The following is a 17479-nucleotide window of genomic DNA, read 5'->3' as shown; positions in this document are numbered from 1 at the left end:
ATGGTTCCTGAGCCACTGTTCACAGACTCGGTCACAAGTGGACCGAGCTCCCTGCCCCCAGCCCTGGGCCAGCTTTGACCTGAGGTCTTGGTGGTTTGAGATTTGTCTGAGAGCTATGCTGGCAGGACCTGGGCTGCCACACATGGGACCATTAGTGAGGGAGTCCTGCATTCCTCCAGATTCTCCCTCATACCAGGACCTAAGGAGTGGAGGGCTGGGGAGTTCACAAAGCCCCAGTAGATGCGACACGTTCCTCGAAGCAGGTTGTTAATCTAATTCAAATACCACCTCCTGTCTCCATCTACAGCCAGAGAAACTGAGGCTGAGAGTAGGGAATGACCACTTGGGCCACTATTTAAAATAAATTCTGTACTACAAAGGCTTTTGTTACAAAAACAGATAGAACTACTCCAACCTCACATCTGCATCAGATTCCATCATTGTCAATGCGTTTCTCCGTGCTCAATTCTTCTATCCTTCCATGTGCAGAAGCATTTAAAGGCAAACCTTTGTCTTTCATGCTCCTCTAAAAAATGCAAATTCTTTCTTAAATAATTGTTATAACTTTATCATGAGTAAAATAGTTCTTTTGCATCACCTAATATACACATTTTTTTGTCAATATTTTCACTATAGTAAAACATACATGACATGGGCTGGGCGTGGTGGCACATGCCTGTAATCCCAGCACATGGGAGGCTGAGGCAGGAGGATCATTGCGAGTTTGAGACCAACCTGGGCTACAAAGTGAGCTCAAGGCTAGCCTGAACTGCATAGTGAGACCCTGTCTCAGAAAGACCAAAAAAAGACATGACATGACACCTACCATCTTAATATTTGAATAGTTGTGCGACCCTCGCCACCATCCATTCCCAGAGCTCTGGTCTTGCCAAATTGAAACTCTGTACAGTAAGCAATGACTCCCCGCAAAGTAGCCAGAAGAGAGGATGTCGAGTGGCCTCACTCTGAACAAACCATAAATGTTTGAGGTGATAGCTATGCTCATTGCCCTGCTGGGATCTTTACACAGTACATCCTGTACTAAAATAGCATGTTCAACACCATAAATCTTAGGTGTTAATGTAAAAATTCTTTTTAAATGAACAAGCAACAACAACAAAAAACCAACCTTCTCACCCCTCTTCCCTCCAGGCCCTGATTACCACTGTTCTACATTGGGGCTCGCAGCCTTTCTGGTTGATTTATTTAAATTAGGCTCCAAACCAGGCAGAATGTGCAGGTCTCCTAAGTATCTTCTAATTCAGAACAAAGCTTTGCCCTTTGTTTCCCACGTGGTAGACTATTGTGATCCCCAGTGGGCATTACTACCTGGGAACTTGCTGGAAATACAAACCTGCAGGCCCCACCCAGCCCTACTGAATGAGACACTCAGGGGGGTGGACCTGGCACTCGGGCTCATCAGCTCTCCTGTGGCTGGGATGCACAGAGCCACAGACAGGCTGCAGAAACTGTCAGTGGCTTGTACAGTCTCAGGTTCGGGATGTGTCTGCTCGCCTCCCTTTTGGTCCTTTTCCAGCCCCCCTCCCCGACACTGAGGATTGAACTCACTCGGGGCTTTGCACTGAGCTATAACCCCAGCCTTGTTATGATTATTTATGTATCTATTTGATATTTCTGTACTGGGGATCTAACCCAGGACCTTCACATTGCATTCAGCCCAGCTCTTTTTATTGCTAAATTGCCCAGGCTGCGCTCTAACTTGCATTCCTCCTGCTTCAGCCTACGAGAGAGCTGGGATTACAGGTGTGCACCACATCATACCCGGTTTCCTCCTCGGTCCTTTAACTCCTTCCTCTAATCTGTTGATCTAAATGCTGTTATGTTTCATATGAGAACTTTCCTGGCAGAGGCCTCATGGTGGTGCTGGATATTTCCTAGTGTGTGGCTTTCAGTGACAACATCAGGTCCACCACTCTTCCCAGGGCTGAACGTCATCTGGACCTGGGGGGGTGACTGGTTCACCACTGCAAAACTTACCAGCTGCCTTCTTTATGGTTTTAGCATTCATTGGTCCTCTTGGCCTGAATTAATTATTGCATGAGGGTGGAAAATGTTGACTTACTCTTTTACTGGCAGAGAATTCTTGCCAAAGGAATTCCTAGCCCTCACTACCCTCTGCTGTCTGGTTTCTGAAACACTCTGTGTGCAGAGCAGGTGTGGTGACAGGATCATGGCCCATTTGATGACAGTACCATGCACTCGACAGTGTTGGGTAGAATGTTCTACAAATATCATGTCAAGTTAGTCAACAGTCTTGTAATGTTGGTTAAATCTTCTATATCCTTATGAGTTTTCTGTCTATGAATTGCTGAGACAGGAAGTATCAAATTTCCAATTATTACTGTAGTTTTAGCTATTTTTGCTTTTAGCGCTGTCGGTTTTTGCGTCACCCAGTTTGGAGGCTGTTATTAGACACATAAATATTTAGACTGTAAGCCCTTTGTCATTAAGAAATGTCCCTCCTCATCCCGTATATGAGTTCTTGTCCAAACCTGCTTTGCTTCAAAGTAATATACACACTTCCGGTTTCTTATGATTAGGGCTTGCATGTGTGTTTTTAAATTTCTTTTACTTTGAACCTGTGTCTTTGTATTTAAAGTTTCTTGTAGACAGTATGCAATTGGGTTTTATCTTTTTTTAATCCAATCTGAAATAATAGTCATGAATCCATCAAATGGCTATTTGCCTTCTCTTTGTCCCACCTGTTCTTTGTCCCTTTTTCCCCTTCCCCCTTTGAGTTGAGTTTCTGTTTTCTTCTGGGACTCTATGTTTACCTCCACTGTCTTATTAGCCATGCTGTTGCTATGTCAATGTGCATCTGTAATTTCTCAGTGTCACCCCATGTCACCGTGATGCAGAACAGTCCCCCTGTATCTGTGGGGTCCATGTCAGTGATCCACCCATCTCAGATAGCAATATCTGTAGTAGGGACATACAGACTTTTTTCTGTCACTGTTCCCTAAATGACACAGTATGACTATGTAGACAGCATTTATGCTCTGTTGTGCAAAGCTTCTAGAGGTGGTCTGAAGTGTGCAGGAGCACATGTGCAGAGCACGTTATCTCACACATGTGACTTGAGGCATCTTGGAGTTGGTACCTGCAGGGATGTGTGTCCACCCTCGTCTCTGTGTTGCCCATTTTGCTTCTACATAAGTTACAGACCTCAAATACATACAGTTGAATATCTCTGAGAGGAATTTACAGAAAGGAAAATGTTTTTTACATTCACCCACACTTGTCATTTCTGACCCTGAGTGCTTTTATGCAGATCTAAGCTTTCATCTGCTCTCATCTCCCTTCTGCCTTGAGAATGTTCCTCAGCCTTGCTTGTCACAAAGGTCGGATGATGACACATGCACTCGGCTTTTCATTGTCTGGGAAAGTGCTGAGTTTTGGCTTCATTTTCTTTAAAGTTTCATCTGGCCTATAATTCTGGGATGAAAAGGTTTCTTCCTCTCCTGTTTTCCTTCTTTCCTTTGTTTCTTTTCTTTCATCACTTTAAAGAATCCATTCCAATGTTTTCTCATCATGTACTTTCTCACAAGAAGTCTGTGATTTTCTAGCTTTGTTCCTTTCCATATATATATATATGTTTAAATCAGGAGTTCACAATGATACTTCCTTTTTTTTTTTTTTTTTTTTGCGGTACCAGGGATCGAACTCATGACCTTGTGCTTGCCAGGCAAGCACTTATGCCGCTGAGCTATATCCCTGGCCCCTCCCACCCCAGTAATCTTGATCTCACTCCCAACAATCAGACTGCTGAATGAAGCCTGGAATTCCCTTTTACCTGTGGAGTTTGTTCCACTAGAACGCAGCATCACAGCATTCTGTCATGGGCTCTTGGATACAACTGTCTGAGTGTGAGTGTGTATGTGTTTACATCACCCACCAGATTGCTAGGTTTCATTTCTTTCAGATCATCTTCAAATCTTAGGGAATCAGCTTTCCTTTTGTTTGATACCATTTACTTGATTCCAGAGTCAAAATTGTATAGGATATACTAAAATATTCTTTATTCCCATCCCTTACTTGTTACTGCCGTTCCTTTTCTGTGCTTATGGGCATTAATCTGATTAGTTTCTGGTTTACCCTTCCAGAGTCCTTTCTGGCCATACACACTCACATGCACACGCATGTCTTCACACCTGTTCACACTGAACCCTTCTCTTACACAAAGGCTGCATGCCCTACACATTCCTCTGTTCACTTTCTCTACAGGTATCTCAGTGTAGGACTCTCCTCTGTCCCCGTCCCTCTCCTCTCCATGATCACCCAGTGCTCCACTGTGTGGCTGGACCCTTGTTTGTCAGCCAGGCCCCTGGTGCCGCTGGTTTCCATCTCCCTGCCCTTCCCACCTTTAGTGCTGCAAGTTCTCACGACGTGAAACCATGAGTAAAGAATATCGATGGTCACACTGGTGTCAGGGGTCAGAGATGGGAGACCTAGAACCCTTGGCTATACGGTACCTGCCAAGTACTGGCAGATGAGGTTCTTCTCAGGATGTGACATGCTCCTTGCTGACGCCTGGTTTGCTTTTCCTGTCAATGCAGATCTGGAAAAACTTGCCACACCTGAAGGCAGTGGTGATATACCAGGAACCTCCTCCCACGAAGATGGCCAATGTGTACACGGTAGGGGGGGTGGTTAGGCCCTGGGTGAAGAAGGGCCATCTAGGCCCACCTGCTGATAGTACTGGCCATGTCCTTAATCTGGCTGCAGATGGAAGAACTCATGGAGCTGGGAAACCAAGTCCCCGAAGAGACCCTGGACAGCATCATCGAGGCCCAGACACCCAACCAATGCTGCGCCCTGGTCTACACGTCGGGCACCACCGGGAACCCCAAGGGTGTGATGTTGAGCCAAGACAATGTAGGCTGATGTCCAGACAGGTTGCTGGGTGGATGAGACCCAAGCTCCCTCTCGGGAAGGCCCTGGCCCAGCCTAGCCCAGTGAAGGGAAGGGAAGAGAGCTCAGGGGGTCCCATCTTGGGGGATTTCAGGCCTTTGAGCTACCCACTCAGAGTAGCCCCAGATGCCAGGATGACCATGGTGGTCAGCATGGCCAGGGATGGTAATGATCCTGGGGGCCCTGTCTGCCCCTAGATCACGTGGACAGCACGGTTTGGCAGCCAGGCGGGTGACATCCAACCAGCTGAGGTCCAACAGGAGGTGGTGGTCAGCTACCTGCCCCTCAGCCACATTGCTGCCCAGATCTACGACCTGTGGACTGGCATCCAGTGGGGGGCCCAGGTGTGCTTTGCAGAGCCTGATGCCCTGAAGGTCAGTGTGCCCTGCCACATGGGTGTATGGGGGAGTAGGCTCTGCAGGGTGTGGCTTGCACCTGTGCCCTGCTGTGCACCTGTGGGTGGCACCAATCAGACAGAATGTGTCAGCTCTCACTGTACAGTTTGATGCAAACAACCAAACGCACAAGGAAACTGAGGACATTAAATTGAGTTGAGTCACAGTGCCTCAAGCATGACCCGTTTAGAGGACACTCATAAATGGTCACCAGATGACTGCAGCCCTCCCCACATCCCAACCTCCTTATTTGAGCCACTGGGGAAATCTGCCAGCACTGCTAGGTTTCTCTGACCTGGCATCTCATGGCCGCAACAGAGTCATTTGTCTGTTCCTAAAGCAAGCACTGTGTGGGGAAACAGGGCTGTCCTGTTACAGTAGCGAAGGAAGAGTATCTACCCTAACAGCTGCAAGGAGACTGAGCTGTTTCTAAAGTTCCCAGCCCCCTGGCACCTAGACAACACCCAGATCCTATCTGCAAAGGGTGGAGGGTGGGTAGCAGTGAAGCCTCAGGCAGCGGCATGCAGCCTTGTCCCAGCCTCCATGAGCAGTGGGTGTGCCGGGCATACCTGGCCAGATGAGGGGCTTCCGGATCTCCTCACCAGACCTCTCTGTGGAGACAGGGGAGCTTGGTGAACACACTGCGTGAGGTAGAACCCACATCCCACATGGGTGTGCCACGTGTGTGGGAGAAGATCATGGAGCGCATTCAGGAGGTGGCCGCTCAAGCTGGCTTCATCCGGCGCAAGATGCTGCTGTGGGCCATGTCAGTGACCTTGGAGCAGAACCTCACCTGCCCCAGCAGGTATGGGAGCCTGGGGGTGAGAGGCAGGGGCAGCCGGCTTCCTGGGAACATGGGGCACAGTTCCTGTTGGCGCATCTGTTCTGGCCCTGTGGAGAGGTCCTGTCCATAGCTGTCCATGTCTCCACTCACCACAGCCTGGGGGAGACCTTGGCATCACTAAGTTCAGGCTGGGAGGACTGAAGCACTTCCTCAGGAGGGGAATGCATCTCCTGAGGAGCAGCCCCGAAGTCTCCCATGGGTCCCGTTGTCTATATGGCCTAGGTGACTGGGTGTCCACCTTCTCAGCCCTCCTGCCTCTCACACTATGGCTCACACCTCTCCCTGCCCCTTTTGATTGCCTGTCAAGTTCCCACCCAGTGCTGGGCGGCTCAGTGATGTGGATCTGGACGGGTTTCAATTACAAAATAGTTTCTGTGACCAGACTCTGAAACAGCATTCTGTTCCATGAACCAGGGAGGCGTCTGTACACCTCCAGCTTCATGCACACAAAGTGAAGCGTGACTATGTATGAACCCAGCGTTTGCAGGCTTCAAATGGGATTACACGTATGTGCCCATGTGAGTCCATGCATATACATTCCAAGTCTCTGCATGTATGTATGGCATGTGCACAATCTGCATGCATCTACGCACAGCTGGATCTACCCGACCCTCTGGCTCATGGCACACTTGCTCACAGTCACATGCATGTACACCAGTATTAACATGCATGTTCATGGCACCAACCAATCAGAACAGACCAGTCAGAATCTGGGAGGGGTGTGGCTCAGTGGTAGAGCACACAATCAGCATGAGCAAGACCCCGGGTTCAAGCTCCAGCACCAAAAAGAAAAAAAAAAGCATAGACCGCCAGAATGGCTGTGTCGATGTGTCCCACAGAACACCCACTCTTCTTGTGTGTTTCCTTCCTTCTGTGGACCTCACTCCTCTCCCACAGTGATCTGAAGCCCTTCACAGCCAGGCTGGCAGATTACCTGGTGCTGGCCAGGGTCCGCCAGGCACTGGGCTTTGCCAAGTGCCAGAAGAACTTCTATGGAGCAGCCCCCATGACGGCTGAGACACAACGCTTCTTCCTGGGTCTCAATATCCGCTTATATGCGGGCTATGGCCTCAGCGAGAGCACAGGTCCCCACTTCATGTCCAACCCCTACAACTACCGGCTCTACAGGTAAGGCATGGCCTGCACATCCTGCTGATACCCCTGCTTCTCTGTCCATACTGCAAACCCGACCATGGGGCTCTGGGCCACCAAGTTCCAACACTGATCCTGGGCTAAGCCCCTGCTCATCCTCCTTGGCCATCGGGTGGTCTTCGCTATGTGAGGCATGGCTGAAACAGCCCTAACACCCCAGGTGCCCAGCACCGTCCTCTCTGTAGGGTGCGTCAAATCCAAGGGTGACCCAGAAGGCTGCGGTTGGGGTGGGAGTGAGAAGACAGGGCCATCCTTCCAAGGGGCAAGAAAGAGTGGGTTCTGCACATGACCCGAAGTGTCGTCTGCTATGTTTCCATTCCCCTCTCCCTGCCAGCCCAACCTAAGCTGCAAGTTCTCGCATTCACATTTCATCCATTCATTCATTCAGTCACCAAAAAAAACTTTAACCCCACCTTTCCACTCTAAGTCCCCCATTGTAGACAGAAACCCTAGAAAAAGTGCCCTGGTTATCAGTGAAGACAGAGATTGGGGCCTGGGGTTCTCAGAGCAGCTGATCCCAGGCTCCTCCCTCCCCCACCCTTCATCCCAGCTCAGGCAAGCTGGTGCCCGGCTGCCTGGTGAAGCTAGTGAACCAAGACACGGAGGGTATCGGCGAGATCTGCCTATGGGGCCGCACCATCTTCATGGGCTACCTGAACATGGAGGACAAGACATGTGAGGCCATTGACTCTGAGGGCTGGCTACACACGGGTGACACAGGCCGCCTGGACCAGGATGGCTTCCTCTACATCACAGGGCGCCTCAAAGGTAAGTACCCTGCATCCAGTGGGTACCAGGAGGGGTCCACTCCCAGTACAGTGGCACCTGAGACCAGAACATGGCCTTTCTGGGTACCTCCCGCCTTTGCTCGGCCCACTTCTTGCAGGCAGGAGCTGTTATCACCCCTATTGGGGCCACAGGGAGGTGAAATGGCTCACCAAGGTCACCTAGGGTGTGGATGATGGGACTGGGAGTCACATCCCCTAGAGAAACAAGGTAGGGTGTCCTGTAAGATCCAAGGGTATAAACATGAGGTTTCTCTGCAGACACGGGTGGGGTGGAGAGCAGGATATGAACTGGACATAAACTTTAGAATAAAACATGAAACTTCAAGGACATTTCCCAGGGAGAAAGGGAAGCAAGTTGGGGAGACCTCTGAGGAAAAATATTTTACTTCCTTTACACAAGTGAGTGCAACATGGGTGCATGTGCGTACATGCCCACATGCGTCCAACACACACATACACATGCACACACATATGTACATTTCACAGAAGAAACTGAATCTTGGTGAGTGGGTTCACAACTTCCTGGAAATCACACAAACGGGTGTTTCATTAGGTCTAGGTTCTAAATGATGGAGGCGTGGATCCCAGGGAAGGACGGGACAGCCGCTATTTGGGCCCCAGGTTATGCAAGTTTCAGACTTCTGGGTGGTGAGACCCCGTGTTGCCGCATACACCACCTGGTGCTGGCCTTTTGAAACAGCAAGCAAATGACCCCATTTCTTTGCCAGGTGAAGTAGCCAGAAAACAGAATTCAACCAGAGCTGGCCCTGCTTTTAGAAATAGGGTGCAAACATCATTACCAAATACATATTCAGTTGGCCCAATATTGCTTCTAGAAAAGACCATCATCTTCCTACAGTACCACCTTTTCCTTTGTCAAGCAGTTGTCTAGGAGAGATCTATCTTTGGACTATTCTGTTCCATTGATCTATTTTCTGGCCTTTGTGCTAATTTCTCAGGCTCTTATTTTCTTTCTTTCTTTCTTTCTTTCTTTCTTTCTTTCTTTCTTTCTTTCTTTCTTTCTTTTCTTTCTTCCTTCCTTCCTTCCTTCCTTTCTTCCTTCCTTCATCTCTCTCTCTCTCTCTCTTTCTCTCTTTCTCTCTTTCTCTCTCTCTCTCTCTCTCTCTCTTTCTCTCTCTCTCTCTCTTTTTCTCTCTCTGTCTTTTCCTTGGTCTTTTTGAGACAGGGTCTCACTCTGTAGTTCAGAGGGGCCTCGAACTCACTTTGTAGCCCAGGCTGGCCACAAATTCCCATTGATCCTTCTGCCTCAGCCTCCTGAGTGCTGGGGTTATAGCCATCATGCCTGGCTACTAGGGATCTTAATTTCTGTAACTTTATGGTAGAGCTGCTGTTATAGTCCCAGGTCGAGCATGTCCTAAAACCTTGATTATTAGGGACCTGGCCAAGATCCCAAACTGCTTGTATGAGGGGTATGGTTAAAAGATTAAATAAGAAACAGACAAATTTAGTAATGCATGAAGAGGGGCTGGGAGGACAGTGCCTCAGGATGGACAGAGACCGAGACACTCCAAGGCATCTACTAGTTCTTGGGTGTATACAGTGATAGGAGGGATTAGCGGAAGATGCAAGGTTGATACTTAGGGGGCAACAATGGACAACTTGGGATGACTCCAGAGAGCAGAGATGATTTTATGCTAAGAAGGATCTCGCAATGTAATTTTTTAAAATCTTAGTGGTCTTAGTGGGTGGAGAGGATGGCCTGTCTCTAAAGAGATAATGGAAAATCTCGAAAGGGTAATACCGATAATCCCAAGCCTCCATTTATCCCTTAGGGAGGTATGCAAAATTAGCCATTATGAGTTTGTGGTCCCCAACACTTGATCCCAAACCATCCCCAGCCCCAGGAAAGCTCCAGGTGCCAGTCCTTTCTATCTCTTTTAACACTACCTGCAACCCCAAAGGCTGTGTGTCTGCTCACATCCACCTCTGCCTGCCAAATCCACTCCTACCCAGCATCCATTGGGGCTGGTGCCCCTTGCCTCACAGTGCCTGTTCACCCCTTGTCTTGCTGTCCCATGAGGTTGGCAGAGAGCCAGACACAGGGGGTGCAAGTGAGCTTTGTTGACTCAGACAGGTAGGGGTGGAGTACAGTCTCACTCCAGTCAGCCAGACCATCTTCACAGACTTTTCACCCAAAGACCAGTTAGCGCATTGAGCGCCTTGCACACAGAGACACCTCAGCTTTTTTTTCTTCTTAATTTTTAAAATTTTGTATTAGTCCACGTTTGCAACACATGGTTACATTCACCAAGGGGAGCTGGTGTGTGTCCATAACGCATCTCAGCTCTTTGCATGTCCCCTCCCCTCCCTTCCCTCTGTCAGGATGAAAGGCGACCCATGGGTAAGTAGAAAAAAGCTATGAGAAAAGCTCAAGGAGGGAGAGGTTGGTGTGGATTGAGGGTGGAGGAGTGGACCGTGCAGAACAGGCTGTCTGTGGAAAGATGGGAAGAAAGGGACGGGGCACACCCATGGGAAGGACACCAGCACCATAAGAGGCACTGGCCTGGTGGCTCTGGAACTGGACTGGGCTTAAACCTTAGCTCTGCTACTTACTTGCGTGTGACCTTGGACATTGCTGATCCTCCCTGTGTCTGTTTCCTCATCTGCAAAATGATAAGAGAGCTGGCTTGTTCTTTTTGCTGGGCATGGTGTAAAAGCTCTGTGAATAGGGGGTCAGGGTCAAATCAGAAGCAACACTTGCTATGGGAGTGGGAGGGCACCGCAGAAGGAGCCAGGGCTGGACTTCTGGGTGGCAGTGTCCTCAGAGGCACCCTGGTCTCTGCGAGTGTGAGAGGCCTCCCCAGGCACTGCCTGTGCTCAGGGCACCCAAGCTGGGGATGAGGCCAGGCCGTGCTCAGCCAGCACCTGGTCTACACCAAGAGGGACGGGCCTTCCTTCCCCAGAGCTGATCATCACGGCGGGTGGGGAAAATGTGCCCCCCCTGCCTATTGAGGAGGCTGTGAAGACGGAGCTGCCCATCATCAGCAACGCCATGCTGATCGGTGACCAGAGGAAGTTCTTGTCCATGCTACTCACCTTGAAGGTGTGTGGGGTGCTGGGTCTGAGGGGAGGGGTTGCGGCCTGACAGAAGCTCTGCAACCCAGGGCTCAACCGGCTTGATTCTGAGTGCAATTATAGCACAGGGAAAGTCCTCTGTTCCCAACAGGCCACTGAGGTGAGGCGTCCCCTCCCCCAGCAGGAACTCAGGTCCCAGGGTTGTAGATAGGCAGGAACAAGGCCCCTTTTTCCAGATGATGACGTCACTGACTGAGGGCTCAACATGGTGGCACTGTTCATTCTAGGACCCTCCCTGAAGCAGCCCACCATTACTAGCACCTCGCTGTCTGCTTCCTGCAGAGCGGGGCTGGGGCTCACCTGTCTTCTGGCTTTTCAGTGCACGCTGGACCCAGACACCTCTGACCCAACCGACAACCTAACAGAGCAAGCTGTGGAGTTCTGCCAGAGGGTGGGCAGCAGAGCCAGCACTGTGTCTGAGATCGTGGGCCAGCGGGATGAAGCTGTGTATCAGGCCATCGAAGAGGGGATCCAGAGGGTCAATGCAAATGCGGCCGCCCGGCCTTATCACATCCAGAAGTGGGCCATTCTTGAGAGAGACTTCTCCATCTCAGGAGGAGAGTTGGGTAGGTTTCACTGTCCTAGGGGCTGTGGGAAGCAGAGGCCACAAGGTGTCAGGTAGGAGTTCACGAGGAAGCAGTCATAGCTGGCAAAGGTCTGGGATGGATCTTTCGATGGCAGTCACATATCTTCCTGTGGGAGGACACTGACCACCAAGAGTGTGGGTTTGTGGTTGTGCAGAGCCTGGGGAATATAAAGTTGACCCTCTGTAGCTGTGGGTTCCACACAAGTGGATGCAACAACTATACATGGAAACTATTTGGGAAAAAAATGCTCCTCCTGTACTGAACATGTAGACCATGTTCTAGTGGTTATTCCCTAAACAGCACAAAGAGCAACTATTTATATAGCATTTCCATTGTGTTGGTGATGGTATTATAAGTAAAGATGATTCAAGGTACTTGGAGGATATGCCTAGGTTATATTCAACTATTCTGTTTTATGTAGGCATTTGAGCATTGTGGGCTTTGATGTCTAGGGTGGAGGATCCTGGAACAAATTCCCCAGGAATACAGTCACAGGGGTGACTGTATAGGATATGTGCCAGGACTTATTAATTTTAACATAGCCCTTGGTTTTGCCTTGAGTATGGGACTGATGTCCCTTTCAAATCCCAATAGACCCACCAGGCAATTCCTGGCCCTGCTGGTGTTCAGACTGGTGTTGCCAGGCCATCGAGGACACTGCTGTCATCTGCAGTCAGCTCACGTGATGGGTTAAGGGATGATACTGTCTGGATCATAATGCAGGGTCAGAGAAGCCTGAGGTGCATCCTCAGCTGGCCAGTGGAAGCTGCTCCTGATTGGGCATCTTGGGGTGCTCATGGCACATGGCCCCCCTCAATGCCAGCAGGTTAAACTCAGTGGGACCAGCTTCAGCAATACTGAGTGGTAGTTGGAGGCCTCAACATCTCGTTGTCTGGGGTTGACAAACTAAACATGAGGTAAAGCACATCCAAGATGTCCTCCCTCAGCAAATGATGATGTTGAAGCTTCCAGTTACACAGTCAGGGGTGACATAGACTACCAGGACCTCAGCATGCTTCAGGTGGGAAAAACCAAAGCCGAGAAAAGTGACTGAGGGAGGAGGTCTCACTAACATCTTGACAGGGGCTCCACACCCCATCATAGTGCACTAGAGCTATCCCCAAAACACAGAGGTCATTAGAGCATTAGCTATCTGTTACTGTGTAACAATCGCCCCCTAGTGGAGCAATAAATACTTGTCTTCATTTCAGAGGGTCTGGGAGCCCCACATCTCAGCTGTGGTTCTGACTGGAATCTTTCCTGAAGTCACTGTGAGCCAGGGGCCATCACCCAGAACTGGAAGCTGCAGTGCTCCTGTCATGTGATTGTGGGTGCCTCGATTCCTTGCCAGCTGTGAGACAGACCTATTCTGGCCTCGGGGCCTCTCCATGGGCCGCCATAATGCCACATAATATGGCAGCCGACCGGTCCCAGGGAGATGACCTCTAAGAGCCTAAGGCAGAAGCTATAAGAGTGTTTATTTTCATTTTTGGAGTAGTTTACAGGTCCTCTCTATCTGCATGTTCCACACCCACAAAAGACAACCAGCCTTAGATTGAAAATATTTTTTTAAATGAATTGGTATTAAACATGTACAGAATTTTCCTTGCCATCATTCCCTAAACAGTAACAGTGCATCTATTCACATTGCATTTACTTGGCATTGTAAGTAACCTGGAGATTATTTAAAGAATATGGGACAAAAAAATAAATAAATGAATGAATAAATAAATAAAGCAAGTATATGGGAGAAGCAAGGCATGGTAGTGAATACCCATAATCACAGCACTATGGGCTGGGGATATAGCTCAGTGGCATAACTGCCTGCCTGGCAAGTGCAAGGTCATGAGTTTAATCCCCAGTACTGAAAAAAAAAAAAATGATGTTTGTCAGTGCTCTAGGACACTGAGGCAGGATGATCATAAGTTTTAGTCCAGCCTGAGCTACTTATCAGTTTAGCAAAATCCTGTCTCAAATACTAAAAAAAAATAAAATAAAATTGAGGGGAGGCAAGGATATACAGTGGTGCCTGGGTTCACAAACTTAATTATTTCCACAGTTCTGGTTGCAAACCAAATTGGACAAGGACTGAATCAAGGTCTACACAGAACCTAACCATTGAATTTGATTTGCTTCTGGCCCAATTTGGTTTGCGACCAGAAATGCGGAAAGAATTAAGTTCATGAACCAACACACTGCTGTAGCTCTGTGAGCCCCCAGGTTCAATCTCTAGTACCAGGGTGGAGGACATGCCTGGGTTATACACAAATACTATGCCATTTCATTTTTTTTTTTTAAGTAGGAAGAATAATTTTTTGAGGGAAAGAAAGCTTCTAAGAGGGACAGAAGGGGGCTCAGCAAGTGCGTTGCCATTTTATGTAAGGACTCGAGCACTTTCAGATCTAGGCATCTCCTGGGCCGCAATCCCCAGTGGATCCTGGGAGACAAGTGTATTCATTCAAGGGACAGAATCCAAGTGAGCAGAGGGTCAGGCATGGGCACAGGTCACAGGCAAGACGGCCACGGTTCACATTGCCTCCCCATCCACTGGGAAGAAACTACAGTCATTTCTGACCTATGCATTGCTGTTGGTCACAAACCAGCCCTGGCCACTGCAGAAGCCTCCTCAGGGTGTGATGCCCAGAGGCTTGGGTCTGAGAGGCTGGCACCTTGCTCTGCCTTTCTCGCCTGGCCCACTCCTGAGTCTGCTTCTTTGCACCTCTCAGAATCTGCAGAGCCTGGGCCTCACTTGCTTCTTCCCGCTTCTCTTTTAGGTCCCACCATGAAACTCAAGCGGCTCACAGTCCTGGAGAAGTACAAAGATATCATTGATTCCTTTTACCAAGAACAAAAGAAGTAACTGGGGCCATCCCTGTGATTCCCAATGAGAAGAGAAAGCAGCCTCTGCCTGCAGAGGTGTCTCCGAGTTCCAGGCTCTCCCGTGTGGCCGCAGAAACTCAGGTCTGTCTGGCTTCCAGGCCAGAGTTCGACTCCCACATCTACAACTCCAAGAAGCTCCATATGCGGGTAGTTTAAATTCTGCTTAAGTGTTCAGGTGATGAAATCAACTCTTCTTTCACAACTAAAGGGTTGATACTGCTCGGCCCTAACTCCAGGGAGACTTACCAAGCCATAGCTCAACAGTTCACCAGAGGCCGGGGTGGGGGGTGGGGAGTCATCTTACTAGTTTGTGCTGCAGGTAAAGCCATCTAGCTTACTTAACGGCCAGACTTTGGAATCTTCTTGGATACTGCCTAATAAAACTGCTGCTCTCATGTGACTGTATTTAATATGTAATATGAATATTAAACTTTTAACATAACTGTCAGTACCTGGTTTTTGTGTCAGTTGAGCAAGCAGGGCATAGGGCAGTGAGTACTTAGCCTGTGGGACAGTGCATCTGGCATGAGTGACCATTTGCACACTGTTAGTGCCAGGAAGCATGGGTCAGTAGGGTGATGTAGTAACTAGAGCCCATTCTGGCATCCGCGCATTACCACCAGGCCATCCTCCTACTCTGTCTTCTGTGAGTGGTCATTCTTAGCAATAAGCTGAGCCGAATTGCCCCAAGGCACCTGACCAGGAAAGGCAGAAGGCGTACATCTTGGTTGTTTTGGAATTCTTTATTTCTGTGAACCAAGAGCCACTGGTAATTAGCACAATCTAATAAAACAAAGGAAGCAGCAGCATAAACAAAATAAAATACACGTAAGGATTGCTGGTCTGGTTACAAACTTAAAAGATGACCCACACGAGGGTATCTGTTAAGAAATCCCCTTGTGATCTGAGGACATTATGCAAAGCCACAGGTTTGCAAATTGACAGGGGCAAGGGAAGACACATTGCCTTTAATATGGGGCCAAAGTGCATCTGCTCATGCTGCAGCCAGGGCAAGGGTGTGGGGACAGGGGAGCTGAAAGTCACAGCCTGAGAAGATGGGGCTGTGGGGTGAACTGTTTCATGAGTCCACTCCCTCTGCAGTCACACCTTAGGCAGAGGGCAGGGACTGGCTGAAGCGCACAATGATTTGGAGGCAAAGGGGCTAAGTCAATAGCCAGCACCCTGGTTCCTCAACTACAGCTGAAACACCAGGGACCAGACCTTGAGCAGTGCTGCCTGGGAGTAGCAGCAAATGGAGCCACCTCCCTGCACTGATGGTAGAGGGAATGTGACAGGGTTGGCTCCTGGCCCAGCTCAGGTAGCACAGGGCTGGGGGCCTTGATGACATGGGACAGCGACAGTGTATCCAGGGTGAAGGTGGCACCCCCCAGGGCTTCACCAGGAGCCGGAGTGTTGAACTTCAAAGTAAAATCATTAAATACAAGATACATGTGGGACTTTGTATATAATATATTATCTGTATGTTAACAAAATTATATTGCTCGTTATGTTTCTTGGATCTGAAATTTTTATTCATAATAATTCATGTAAAGGAAGCATCTGCCTTTATTTTCCATGTCGCTAAGAAATATACCATTTTTGCTGTTTTAGACGTGAACTTTCCCAGGAAATTTCTCCTGTGCCCATTTAAGCTTTATAAGAATGTCCTCTTGTGCTATTATATCAATGTCCTGTTTTATTTCCATTATGTTTCTCATAAACCAAAGAAAGATAGGACTTTTGTTTAAAAAGTTACATGTTTTCTCTTATTAATTGTGTATCATAATATTTACAGCTGAGGAAAAATTATTTAAACTAAAGTATAAAATGGTTAACAATGGCAAATGATACAGTCCACTTGGAGTTTACAAAACAATGTTTACCAGACAGACATTTAATAAATAAAACAAGCACTCGGAAAAAGTCCTTTGAAAGCAGGTCAGAGACACCCCCTGCATCCTTTGCACAGACTGGTTAAAAAAAGGCCAGATTTTAAAATGTGCTGTCAAGAAACAAGCAAACCAAATGCACACAGAATGGCAGGTGCCTACGGAGAGGTTTACAAGGCGGCGTCCGTTAGGAGTGATTGCAGCATACACCACTGGTGACCGTTAATCTAAATCTTTCACTCGGCGACAGATTTCTTCTGTGAAGTCTGAGCACTTTGAACTGCCTCCCAAATCTTTCGTTAAACTCTGGGAAAAGAAAACAGCAAGAATAAATAAGGACCCTCACTCTGAACTAAAGCAAGGATACTGTCGTTCAGAGCCTTCAGTGAGATGTGAGCTGAGCAAGGAGCTTGCCTGCTCCAAATTTCACTTAGCTCCTCTTTTCAGAGTTAGGCTCCCACATACCATCTACTCCCCAGGAGGACTTACAGGGAGTCCGTAAGAACACTCAGAAACACAGATGCTCCTGCTATGAAAGGCAGCACCCAAATTTCTCCTTTGTTCATACATAAGTCCCTCAGAAAATGCTGTCTGATGATGCATATTTAAATAAAAGAAGCCAGGCATGGTGGGGCATACCTATAATCCCAACACTTGGGATGCTGAATCAGAAGCATCGCTGTGAGTTCGAGGCAAGCCTGGGCTACAAAGTGAGTTCAAGGCCAGCCTGAACTGCATAATGAAACCCTGCCTCAAAAAGATAGATAGATAGATAGATAGATAGATAGATAGATAGATAGATAGATAAATAAATAAAAGAAAAACTAAACGAGAGGTTTTACAAAGTCCATGGGAAATTTTTGAAGCTTAAAAAGCTTAAGACATACTCTGATCTATGGCACAGCACCTACCTGGC

At 48.4% G+C, this 17479-nt stretch overlaps 2 protein-coding genes across 4 annotated transcripts in view; one reads left to right on the top strand and one right to left on the bottom strand.

The window, feature by feature from the left end:
• The window catches only part of Acsbg1 (acyl-CoA synthetase bubblegum family member 1), a 40909-nt gene extending 25787 nt beyond the window's left edge, over positions 1-15122 (top strand). For all 3 annotated transcript variants that reach the window (XM_013518893.1, XM_013518894.1, XM_005393441.2), the window contains 9 exons: positions 4578-4658; positions 4747-4896; positions 5130-5306; positions 5951-6132; positions 7069-7299; positions 7874-8091; positions 11036-11175; positions 11527-11773; positions 14569-15122. In XM_013518893.1, coding sequence (XP_013374347.1) covers positions 4578-4658; positions 4747-4896; positions 5130-5306; positions 5951-6132; positions 7069-7299; positions 7874-8091; positions 11036-11175; positions 11527-11773; positions 14569-14654 — 1512 coding nt within the window. In that variant the 3' untranslated portion in view covers positions 14655-15122. The remainder of the gene's footprint in view (positions 1-4577; positions 4659-4746; positions 4897-5129; positions 5307-5950; positions 6133-7068; positions 7300-7873; positions 8092-11035; positions 11176-11526; positions 11774-14568) is intronic.
• Positions 15123-15402: 280 nt separating this feature from the next.
• Idh3a (isocitrate dehydrogenase 3 (NAD+) alpha) overlaps positions 15403-17479 on the bottom strand; it is a 17689-nt gene continuing 15612 nt past the window's right edge. The window contains exon 11 of the mRNA XM_005393440.2: positions 15403-16869. Within this exon, the coding sequence (XP_005393497.1) occupies positions 16786-16869 (84 nt within the window). The 3' untranslated portion in view covers positions 15403-16785. The remainder of the gene's footprint in view (positions 16870-17479) is intronic.

Source organism: Chinchilla lanigera, unplaced genomic scaffold, assembly GCF_000276665.1.
Source record: "Chinchilla lanigera isolate Chin_1 unplaced genomic scaffold, ChiLan1.0 scaffold00049, whole genome shotgun sequence".
NCBI classification, from domain to species: Eukaryota; Metazoa; Chordata; class Mammalia; order Rodentia; family Chinchillidae; genus Chinchilla; species Chinchilla lanigera.
Note: the sequence above shows the minus strand (reverse complement) of the source record. Positions and strands in the feature narration are given on the sequence as shown.